Genomic DNA, 12,055 nt, shown 5'->3' on the forward strand with positions numbered 1-12,055 from the left:
GCTGGGCTCAGACCCCACAGCTGGACACTGGCCCCACAGCTGGGCACTGACCCCACAGCTGGACACTGAGCCCCCAGCTGGACACTCACCCCACAGCTGGACACTGGCCCCACTGTTGGACAGACACTGCCCCAGCTGGACACTCACCCCACAGCTGGACACTGGCCCCATTGCTGGACACTGACCCCCCAGCTGGACACTGGCCCCACAACTGGCCATCGAGACCCCAATACCTGGGCTGACCCCACACCTGGACATTGAGCCACAACTGGACACTGAACCTACAGCTGGACACTGAACCCACAGTTGGGCACTGACCCCACAGCTGGGCACTGACCCCACGGCTGGACACTGACCCAAAACTGACCATGGAGACCCCCACATCTGGACACTGACATCCCAGCTGAACACTGACCACCCCCAAGCTGGACACTGACCCCACACTGGACACTGGCCCCATGTGGGACACTGACCCCAAGGTCCTAGAGACCCCCCCCCACACATCTGGACAGTGACCCCAGAGGTGAATACTGACCCCAGAGCTGGACACTGACCCCAGAGCTGGCCACAGAGACCCTCACATCTGGACACTGAACCCCCAGCTGGACACTTGACCCCACAGCTGGACAGTGAACCCCCAGCTGGACAGGTGACCCACCCAGCTGGACACTTGACCCCACAGCTGGACACGTGACCCCACAGCTGGACACTTGACCCCACATCTGGACACTGACCCCCCAGCTGGACAGTAACCCCACAGCTGGACACTTGACCGCACAGCTGGACACTGACCCCCGAGCTGGACACTTGACCCACCCAGCTGCACACTTGACCCCACAGCTGGACACTGACCCCCGAGCTGGACACTTGACCCCCCCAGCTGGACACTTGACCCCACAGCTGGACACTGACCCCCCAGCTGGACAGGTGACCCACCCAGCTGGACACTTGACCCCACAGCTGGACACGTGACCCCACAGCTGGACACTTGACCCCACATCTGGACACTGACCCCCCAGCTGGACTCTGACTGCACATCTGGACACTTGACCCCACAGCTGGACAGTAACCCCACAGCTGGACACTTGACCGCACAGCTGGACACTGACCCCCGAGCTGGACACTTGACCCACCCAGCTGCACACTTGACCCCACAGCTGGACACTGACCCCCGAGCTGGACACTTGACCCACCCAGCTGGACACTTGACCCCACAGCTGGACAGTGACCCCACAGCTGGACACTTGACCCCACAGCTGGACAGTGACCCCCTAGCTGGACACTTGACCCCCCAGCTGGACACTTGACCCCATATCTAGAGGCTGGCCATAGAGACCCCTACCTCTGGAATGCCCCTAGCTCTGGACACTGACCCCCCACATCTGGACACTGAGCCCCGTGTCTGACCGCAGAGCCCAAGGCTGGGGGCGGGGAGAGGAGCAGGGCTGGGTCAGGCGGGCAGCGGCCACCCTAGAGCCCGGCTACGGGGGAGGGGCTGTGGCGAGAGGGACTCCCCGCCCCCCCTCCCCCTCGCCCTCCTCCCCCTCCCCCTCCCCCTCTTCCCGCCCCCCCCCCCCCGGGCTGTCCAGTGAGCGGCCTCACCTCCCAGGTCACACACGGTCCGGAAGGGCGCGAGGTCGAAGGCCGAGAGCACACGGGGGCCGTGCACAGCCCACACCTCCTGCAGGCCACGCATGAAGCACACACGCTCAGACGCACTCCTGCGAGCACCGGGACAGGAGTCAGACTCAGCCCTGCAGGCCAGACCTGGCCCACACCCACGGGGGGCGCCAGGGACTTGGGGGTGGGAGGGACCCCCAGGACCTGCCACCAGATCCCTAGAGGGTGCCTGACAGAGGGGAGGGGGGAGGAGGAAGGAGGGAGGGAGGGAGGGAGGAAGGGAGGAAGGAAGGAAGGAACGAGGGAAGGAGGGAAGGAAGGAAGGAAGGAAGGAAGGAAGGAAGGAAGGAAGGAAGGAAGGAAGGAAGGAAGGAGGGAAGGAGGGAAGGAGGGAAGGAAGGAAGGAAGGAAGGAAGGAAGGAAGGAAGGAAGGAAGGAAGGAAGGAAGGAAGGAAGGAAGGAAGGAAGGAAGGAGGGAAGGAGGGAAGGAAGGAGGGAAGGAAGGAAGGAAGGAAGGAAGGAAGGAAGGAAGGAGGGAAGGAGGGAAGGAAGGAGGGAAGGAAGGAAGGAAGGAAGGAAGGAAGGAGGGAAGGAGGGAAGGAAGGAGGGAAGGAAGGAAGATAGGAAGGAAGAAAAGAAGGAAGGAAGGAAGGAGGAAAGGGAGGAAGAAAGGAAGGAAGGAGGAAGGAAAAAAGGAAGGAAGGAAGAAAGATAGGAAGGAAGGAAGGAAGGAAGGAAGGAAGGAAGGAAGGAAGGAAGGAAGGAAGGAAGGAAGGAAGGAAGGAGGAAAGGAGGGAAGGGAGGAGGGAGGGAGGGAGGGAGGGAGGGAAGGAGGGAGGGAGGGAGGGAGGAAGGAAGGAAGGAAGGAAGGAAGGAAGGAAGGAAAGAAGGAAGGAAGGAAGGAAGGAAGGAAGGAAGGAAGGAAGGAAGGAAGGAAGGAAGGAAAGAAGAAAGGAAAGAAGGAAGGAAGGAATGAAGGAAGGAAAGAAGGAAGGAAGGAAGGAAGGAAGGAAGGAAGGAAGGAAGGAAGGAAGGAAGGAAGGAAGGAGAGAAGGAGGCGAAGGAGGGAAGGGAGGAATGGAGAGAGGGAGGGAGGGATAAAGGAAGGACAGAAGAAAGGGAAAGAAGAAGGAAAGAGAAGGGAAGGGAATAAAGAAATGAAGGAAGCGGGAAGGAGGAACAAAGGAAGGAAGAAGGGGAAGGGAAGGGAAAGGAAGGGAAGAAAGGAAGGAGGAAGGGAAGGGAATGGGCGGGGCGGGCGGGCTCCTGAGTTCCTGCCACAGGACCCTTGCCTGCCCCCCTGAGGAGATTCTTCAGGGCCATGGACGGGGCATCCCTGGGGGCCCCTGGATTCAGGGAAGGACCCAGGAAGGGGCCTGGACAGTGTCCGTCTCCTCTCTCTCGCCTGAGTCCTGGACACTGTGTCCTGCATGGCAGGAGGGGGACAGCCTCCGGGTCCCTCTCTGGGGTGGTGGACAGGACTCCATGCTCAGTGCTCCCTTCTGTTGCCGCGCCCAGGCACGAGGAAGCCGGGCGGTCTCTGCCCCCAGAGTGGACGTGCCTGTAGATGGCCGAGAAGAGCTGGTCAGCGGCCACGCCAAACGCCCGGTGGTACTGGTTCCTGCCTTCCCTGCAAACAGAGGGACAGTGTCCATCCCCCAAGTCTCCCCGGCCCTTGGTCAACACCCCCAGAATGGCCAAAGACCCAGCACGAATTGGAGGCTGCCCTGGACACCCATGTCCAGCAGGACCAGCTCCCAGGGGGGACCGTCCACCCGCCCATCGCCAGACCCCCGAGGAGGGGGCTCAGGGCTCAGCCCACCCACCTCACAGCGTCCGCCAGGTGAGTCCAGCAGGGGTAGACGGTGCTGCCCAGGTACCGGAGCATGTGCAGCTGGCCCTGCGGGCTGCCGCTGACCAGGTAGGTGCTGGCCAGCTGGCCATTGCTGTACACGGCTGCAGGGATGGACAGACAAGATGTGAGGGGTCGGGGTCCCCGGGCTCCACCCCGCTGTGACCACACAAGTGGTCATCAGAGGCAGCGACACCATGAGGGTGGACACCTGGCCACGTCCTTCTGCAGACCAGGGCTCCTGCTGGCGTGGGGTGGACTCCGGCCGAGGTGCCCAGGGACTGGGCAGGGTTTGTAGGCTCGCCACGGAGCTAGAGTCCAGTGTCCACGGCATGAGGTGTCCACTGCGGGGCGTGGAAGGTGGGCACTGACCGTGACTCCATACAGTGACCGGCCCTCCCTACACTGACCGGGCCCTCCATACAGTGACTTCTCTATATAGTGACCAGCTCTCCATGCAGTGACCAGTCCTCTATATAGTGACCAGCTCTCCATGCAGTGACCAGTCCTCTATATAGTGACCACCTCTCCATGCAGTGACCATGGCTCGATATAGTGACCACCTCTCCATACAGTGACCAGTCCTCTATATAGTGACCAGCTCTCCATGCAGTGACGTTCTCTATATAGTGATCAGCTTTCCATACAGTGACCAGTCCTCTAGTGACCAGCTCTCCATACAGTGACGTTCTCTATATAGTGACCACCTCTCCATGCAGTGACCAGTCCTCTATATAGTGACCAGCTCTCCATGCAGTGACCAGTCCTCTATATAGTGACCACCTCTCCATGCAGTGACCATGGCTCGATATAGTGACCACCTCTCCATACAGTGACCAGTCCTCTATATAGTGACCAGCTCTCCATGCAGTGACGTTCTCTATATAGTGATCAGCTTTCCATACAGTGACCAGTCCTCTAGTGACCAGCTCTCCATACAGTGACGTTCTCTATATAGTGACCACCTCTCCATGCAGTGACCAGTCCTCTATATAGTGACCAGCTCTCCATACAGTGACCAGTCCTCAATATAGTGACCAGCTCTCCATACAGTGACTTCTCTATATAGTGATCACCTCTCCATGCAGTGACCAGTCCTCTATATAGTGACCACCTGTCCATACAGTGACCGGCCCTCTATATGGTGACCACCTGTCCATACAGTGACCGGCCCTCTATATGGTGACCACCTGTCCATACAGTGACCGGCCCTCTATATAGTGACCACCTGTCCATACAGTGACCAGTCCTCTATATAGTGACCACCTCTCCATACAGCAACTGGCCCTCTATATAGTGACCACCTCTCCATACAGTGCCCATCCCTCTATGTAGTGACCACCTCTCCATACAGTGACCGGCCATCTATATAGTGACCACCTGTCCATGTAGTGACCAGCCCTCTATATAGTGACCACCTGTCCATGTAGTGACCAGCCCTCTATATAGTGACCCTCTGTCCATACAGTGAGTAGCCCTCTATATAGTGACCAAGTGTCCATTCGGTCAGTAGTCCTTTATATAGTGACCACCTCTCCATACACTGACCATCCCTCTATATAGTGACCAAGTGTCCATTCGGTCACTAGTCCTTTATATAGTGACCACCTCTCCATACACTGACCATCCCTCTATATAGTGACCACCTCTCCGCACAGTGACCAGCTCTCTATATAGTGACCCTCTGTCCATAAAGTGAGTAGCCCTCTATATAGTGACCAAGTGTCCAGTCACTAGTCCTTTATATAGTGACCACCTCTCCATACACTGACCATCCCTTTATATAGTGACCACCTCTCCGCACAGTGACCAGCTCTCTATATAGTGACCCTCTGTCCATACAGTGACCGGCCCTCTGTATAGTGACCATCTATACAGTGACCATCCCTCTATATAGTGACCACCTCTCTGCACAGTGACCATCTCTCTATAAAGTGACCCTCTGTCCATACAGTGACCGGCCCTCTGTATAGTGACCATCTATACAGTGACCAGCCCTCTATGTAGTGACCACCTGTCCATGTAGTGACCAGCCCTCTATATAGTGACCCTCTGTCCATACAGTGAGTAGCCCTCTATATAGTGACCAAGTGTCCAGTGACTAGTCCTTTATATAGTGACCACCTCTCCACACAGTGACTATCCCTCTATATAGTGACCCTCTGTCCATACAGTGACCGGCCTCTGTATAATGACCATCTATACAGTGACCAGCCCTCTATGTAGTGACCGCCCCTTCATACACTGACCATACAGGGTGTAGAGGGCTGGGCCAGCCTCTCTGGGTCCTCGCACAGGGTGTATGGGGTGGGCAACTCGGAGCCCAAGAGGGTCTTTACATCACAGGTCACCTGACATCACCAAGGTCACCACCAGGTGTGACCATGGCCACTAGCTATGATCTGGGTTGACATGCCCCGCCCCCTTAGGTGAGCCGGCTCTCCCATTGGTTACACCCCCCAAGAGCACGTAGGAGCAGAACAACCAATCTGCTTGCGTATGCAAATGAGGGTGGCCGAGACAGCCAATCAAGACTCGCAGGTGCGCCTTAGGCGGGTTGGGGGGGTGGAAAGATGACACCAGCATAAGTCGTTATGCAAATGAGGCCTGGAAGACGACCAGTCATATAGCACCAGCCGATACAGGTGCATAAAAGATGATGTCATAATGCTATTATGCAAATGAGGCCTGGAAAGCGACCAATCAGGTAGCACCAGCCGATACAGGTGCGTGAAAGATGATATAATAATGCTATTATGCAAATGAGGCCTGGAAGACGACCAACCAGGTAGCACCAGCCGATACAGGGGGCGTGGAAGATGATGTCATAATGCTATTATGCAAATGAGGCCTAGAAGACGACCAACCAGATAGCACCAGCCAATACAGGGGGCGTGAAAGATGATGTCATAATGCTATTATGCAAATGAGGCCTGGAAAGCGACCAATCCCGTCACAGAAGCGCTGAAAGCGCTTTAAAAGATGATGTCATGATGCTCTCTGGCAAGTAAGGTCTGGAAACCGCCCAACCCCAGCCCAGAAACGCTAAAACGCCTTAGAAGATGACGTCATATGCTATTTGCGAGAGATTTAAAAGATGTCACAGTGATGATGTTAGGCAAAGAGGATGTGCCAACCAAAGGGCAGAGTCTCTCAAAGACGATGGGAAAAGTGTCACGGCGGAGGGGTTGGTGTTGGGATATTGAACGCAATCAGTTCCTGCAAACAGCTCGAGAAAAATGAAATTCCAAAATAAATTTAAGGAAAGAAAGGAAGAAAGAAAGAAAGAAAGAAAGAAAGAAAGAAAGAAAGAAAGAAAGAAAGAAAGAAAGAAAGAAAGAAAGAAAGAGAGAGAGAAAGAAATCTAGACAGAGAGAAAGGAAGGAGGAAGGAAAGAGGGAGGGAAGGAGGGAGGAAGAGAAGGAAAAAGGGAGGGAGGAATGGAAAAGAAGGAAGGAAGAGGAAGAAAGAAAGAAAGAAAGAAAGAAAGAAAGAAAGAAAGAAAGAAAGAAAGAAAGAAAGAAAGAAAGAAAGAAAGAAAGAAAAAGAAATCTAGACAGAGAGAAAGGAAGGAGGAAGGAAAGAAAGAAGGAAGGAGGGAGGGAAGGAGGGAGGAAGAGAAGGAAAAAGGGAGGGAGGAATGGAAAAGAAGGAAGGAAGAGAAAGAAAGAAAAGAAAGAAAGAAAGAAAGAAAGAAAGAAAGAAAGAAAGAAAGAAAGAAAGAAAGAAAGAAAGAAAGAAAGAAAGAGAAAGAAATCTAGACAGAGAAAGGAAGGAAAGAAAGAAGGAAGGAAGGAGGGAGGGAAGGAGGGAGAAAGAGAAGGAAAAAGGGAGGGAGGAATGGAAGAGAAAGAAAGAAAGAAAGAAAGAAAGAAAGAAAGAAAGAAAGAAAGAAAGAAAGAAAGAAAGAAAGAAAGAAAGAAAGAAAGAAAGAAAGAAAGAAAGAAAGAAAGACAGGACGACCTCCATGCAGCGTCTGCAAGCTCCCCAGCACTGACCCCCGGGAGGGGAATGTGACACAGGAGGGGACTAAGCTCCCCTCAGAGACAACACTCACACAGAACGTGCAGGGAACGGCAGCTAGCGGGACACGCCCCCGGACAAGGACTGAGCTGCCCGCGGGGTGTGAGTGCGATAGTGCTCACGACTTTCGCAAGTTTCCTGTCACTGCATATTTTCTCATTGTCCCCATTAGCCGTGTGAAGTACGTGACGGTGAGCTTGCTTTCAGGGGCAGGCCCTCGGCGGGGCAGGGGGGCGGAGCTGGGGAAACGGGGACAGAGGTGGGGGGACGGGGACCGTGGGGATGGGACCGGGGTTGGAATATCGCATGCCCGTGATGAATCATCGGAGACAACTTTGTCAACCCACGGTGGTTCAATCAAGGGGGGATGATGTCATCATGATGGCATCAGCACTGTGATGATGTCACTGTGATGATGTCACCGTGATGGCATCAGCACCATGATGTTACTGTGATGATGCCACCATGATGGCATCAGCACCGTGATGTTACTGTGATGATGTCACCGTGATGGCATCAGCACCGTGATGATGTTACTGTGAGGATGTTACTGTGATGATGTTACTGTGATGGTGTTACTGTGATGATGTCACCGTGATGGCATCAGCAGTGATGTTACTGTGATGATGTCACCGTGATGGCATCAGAACCGTGATGTTACTGTGATGATGTCATTGTGATGGCATCAGCAGTGATGTTACTGTGAGGATGTCACCGTGATGGCATCAGCACCGTGATGATGTTACTGTGATGGTGTCACCGTGATGGCGTCAGCACCGTGATGTTGCTGTGATGTCACCGTGATGGCCTCAGCACTATGATGATGTCACTATGATGATGTCACTGTGATGGCGTCAGCACTGTGATGATGTTACTGTGATGATGTCACTGCGATGGCATCAGCACCGTGATGTTACTGTGATGATGTCACCATGATGGCATCAGCACCGTGATGACGTCACTGTGATGATGTCACCGTGATGGCGTCAGCACCGTGATGATGTCACTGTGATGATGGCATCGTGATGGTGTCAGCACTGAGATTATGTTGCTGTGATGATGTCATCGTGATGGCGTCAGCACCGTGATGATGTCACCGTGATGATGTCATCACTGTGGAATCAGCACCATGATGTTACTGTGATGATGTCATCGCGATGGCGATGATGTCATAAGGTCTGGAGAACGGCCAGTGATATCACGAAAGCCTGTAAGACCCGCCCCCCGCCCCGAGCGTGGCAGGTTGTCCAACAAGATGCAGAGCCGGGCGTGTGCCCAGGACCCGGAGCCAGCCCTGGGCCACGTGGCCCGGAGGGACGGGAGGCAGCGCCCTTACCCACTCCGCCCCTCGTCTGCACGGCCAGCAGCCTCAGGGACACGCAGGTGTCCAGCAGGGGCCCCGTGCCGCGGGCGCTGGTGCCCAGGCGTGCCGCCACAGTGGCCGCGTCCAGGGGCTCCGGCGCCTCGGCCAGGAGGTCGAAGACGCCCAAGTCACAGGCAGCGAAGAGAACCTGGCGGGAGAGAGGGACACAGCGTCCAGTCCCTTGGCGCCGGACACCACCCCTGGGCCCCACCCCCCTGCTCAGGAAAGTCCGTTTCCAACCCTGAGGGGAGGCGGTGGGGGCTGGGGAGCACTGGGCAGGCGAGCATGTATGGCTGCACAAAAGCATCCACCAGGGGGCCGGAAAGGTGGCCCAATGGGTAGAGCACCTGCTTGCGTGTTACGGGGGTCTCGGTTTCGTCCCTGGCACGAGAAGGTCCCTCCAAGGTCCCCCCCACCCCAGCTGGGGGTCCCCAGTGGACACCATCGGGAAGATGCATCCTGCACGCCCATTCGCAAACCCGCTTTTGCTGATGGACTGATCATCAATTTATTTATTGATGATGATGATGATTGACTGACTGCTCGTTAATTTTCAGCTCGGCATCCCAAGGGCCTGCGGTGACTTTCACTAAACGGGCGGGGCTCGGGGGACCCTATGGGATGCCGGGAATCAAACCCAGGTCGGCCGCGTGCCAGGCCAACACCCTCCCCGCTGGGCTATCGCTCCGGCCCCTCCACTTGAACGCATTTTAGATTTTATTTTGGGGGGGTCTCGGGGACCAGGACCCGTCCCGGCTGGGGGGGGACTGGCCCGCGGGGGGCACTGGCTGGGCCTGAGAGGGTCTCGGGACTGGGGGCGGCTTGGGGGTCCCCAGGGCACCCGGCCTCCAGGACTGGACCGTGCGATGGGGGGGCGGGGGGAGAGGTGCTTTGCCGGGGGTGGAACCTGTGGGGCTACATCCCAGGGGGGCCCTCAGCCACTGGGGTCTCTCCTCGCACTGTCCTACCCTCAGGCACATGCACACACACGCACTCACACACATACACACACACTCACGGACACATACACTCACACATACAGCGCACACATACTCACATACACCCACACTCGCACACACTCATACACACGTACACACATACATGTACACTTGCACACACAAACTCATACACTCATAGACACACTTGCATACACATACACTCACACATATATGAACAAACTCACACTGACTGAGATAGTCACAGACACATACGCACCCAAACACATACACACATACATACACTTACAGGCACATACACACTTGCACATGCACATACACACATGCACCCATGCACACACTAACACACATACACAGACATACACTCGAACACACACTGATACACATTCACACTAAGTCATACACTCATACACAGACATACACATATACATACTTGCACACACACACATACATGAACACTTTCATGCTAAGTCATACAGACACATACACACTCGTAGACATACACAAATATATACACACTTGCAGACATATACACTTGCACAACACATACACTCACACACCTTCACGCTAACATAGTCACACAGACACATACAACACTTGCACAAACTCCCACCATCAGTCACAGACACATTCACACACACATACAGTGCACACACATTCACGCTAACATAGTCACACATACACTTGCACACCCAAACTCCCACTAACAGTCACACACTCACACACACACTCACGCTGACAGCCACACCCATGCAACACCTGCACAAACTCCCACTAACAGTCACAGACACATTCACACACACATACATTGCTCACATTCACACATGCACACCAACACAGGCACATACACACACACACACTCACACACACACCAACTCACATGAAGTCACTCACACACACACACACACACACACACACACACACACACAGAGGCACACCCCATACCTGGAGGCTTCCCCATCATCTCTGCCAGACAAGCTCCCAGAGCCCAGAGTCTGTGCCCGTAAGGTCCCGGGCTGGGCCCAGGGAGACCCCCAACGCCAGAGCCCGTTCCCCCCCTCCCCCGCCTGGCGCCCGCAGAGGTCCCCGGGGGGGGGGGTGCCCTACCTGGGACACCATGAAGCCGTGGGCGTAGTCGCTCAGGACCCCGTAGCCCGTGTCCAGCTCCTCAGCGGCCATCCTGCCCCACTGCCCGCCACTGCCCCGGGGTGCAGGCTGAGGCCCGAGCCCCTGGCCCCCCGGCGAGCCCAAGCGGATTATTCCAGAATCTTCCATCAGCCTGATTGAGGGCATGACTCAGAGATTCTGGGGACACTCGCCACGGCCCCTGGGGACCCCCCGCCCGCCCTTCCTCCCAGCCGGCCCCAGACACGCACCATTGCCAAGTGTGTCTGTGAATCCACATGTCGGGGCAACTCACACACACACACACACACACACACACACACACACACACACTCGGACACCGAGACATTCATCCACCTGCCCAGGACTGGACCCCAGGACTCTGCCCTCCAGGGCCGCCTGCCTCCCCGAGGTGTCCAGGGGAGGGTCCTTCCAGCCTCTCCAGCATCCCGGGGGCTCCGGCACCCCTGGGCACACGGGGGGCTGTGTCCCTCCCGTCTCTGCCTCCGTCTGCCGGGGGGCTTCTCCTCTGGGTCTGGGGCTTCTCCCGGGTCCTGGGGGTGGACGCTGGGGCTAGGGGGAGGCCCCCTCCTGCAGGACGCACCCCCTCCCAGCCCCTCCCCTGCACCCCGTGTCCCAGGGCGGGCCCGTCCCCAGGGTGCAGAGTGCGGACACGCAGGTGTCTTTTAGGGGCATGGACGTCCGGTTCCCTCTGGGGCCCCCGGGGAGGGTCCTTCCCGCCTCTCCACCCCACACCCCTGCTAGGAGGACCGAGGCTAGCGCGCACATGGATACATCTCTATGTACATGGACACACACAGACACACACACACACACAGACCCACCAAGCCCCAAGGCTCATTGGAAAAGGAATTTATTTCACCATAAAAATGCAACCTGGAATAAACACCATCTTTCCCAACGCCAAAAAAAAAAAAAGTCACAGATAAAGAAAGTCTCTCTTTAGTTTTTTTTTGTGTGTCTATCTTTTTTTTCTTGCGGAGGCTCGTTTGAAGAAGCAAACGATTATAAAATGTTTTTAACAACTTTTTTCCTTTTGCGGTCGGAAACTTTCCAAGTAAAAATAATTTAGCAAAACAGCTTCTTAGAAAAAAT

At 55.6% G+C, this 12,055-nt stretch overlaps 1 protein-coding gene across 1 annotated transcript in view; it reads right to left on the bottom strand.

Annotated features, from left to right (window-relative positions):
- Nucleotides 1-10,993, bottom strand: part of ASMT (acetylserotonin O-methyltransferase) — a 20,922-nt gene extending 9,929 nt beyond the window's left edge. Inside the window, exons 1-5 of the mRNA XM_055123604.1 lie at nt 10,922-10,993; nt 8,832-9,006; nt 3,447-3,576; nt 3,182-3,250; nt 1,603-1,721 (exon numbers count right to left, since the gene is read on the bottom strand). Coding sequence (XP_054979579.1) covers nt 1,603-1,721; nt 3,182-3,250; nt 3,447-3,576; nt 8,832-9,006; nt 10,922-10,993 — 565 coding nt within the window. The remainder of the gene's footprint in view (nt 1-1,602; nt 1,722-3,181; nt 3,251-3,446; nt 3,577-8,831; nt 9,007-10,921) is intronic.
- Between the last annotated feature and the right edge of the window lie 1,062 nt (nt 10,994-12,055).

The sequence above is a fragment of the Sorex araneus genome, unplaced genomic scaffold, assembly GCF_027595985.1.
Source record: "Sorex araneus isolate mSorAra2 unplaced genomic scaffold, mSorAra2.pri scaffold_167, whole genome shotgun sequence".
Taxonomy (NCBI): domain Eukaryota; kingdom Metazoa; phylum Chordata; class Mammalia; order Eulipotyphla; family Soricidae; genus Sorex; species Sorex araneus.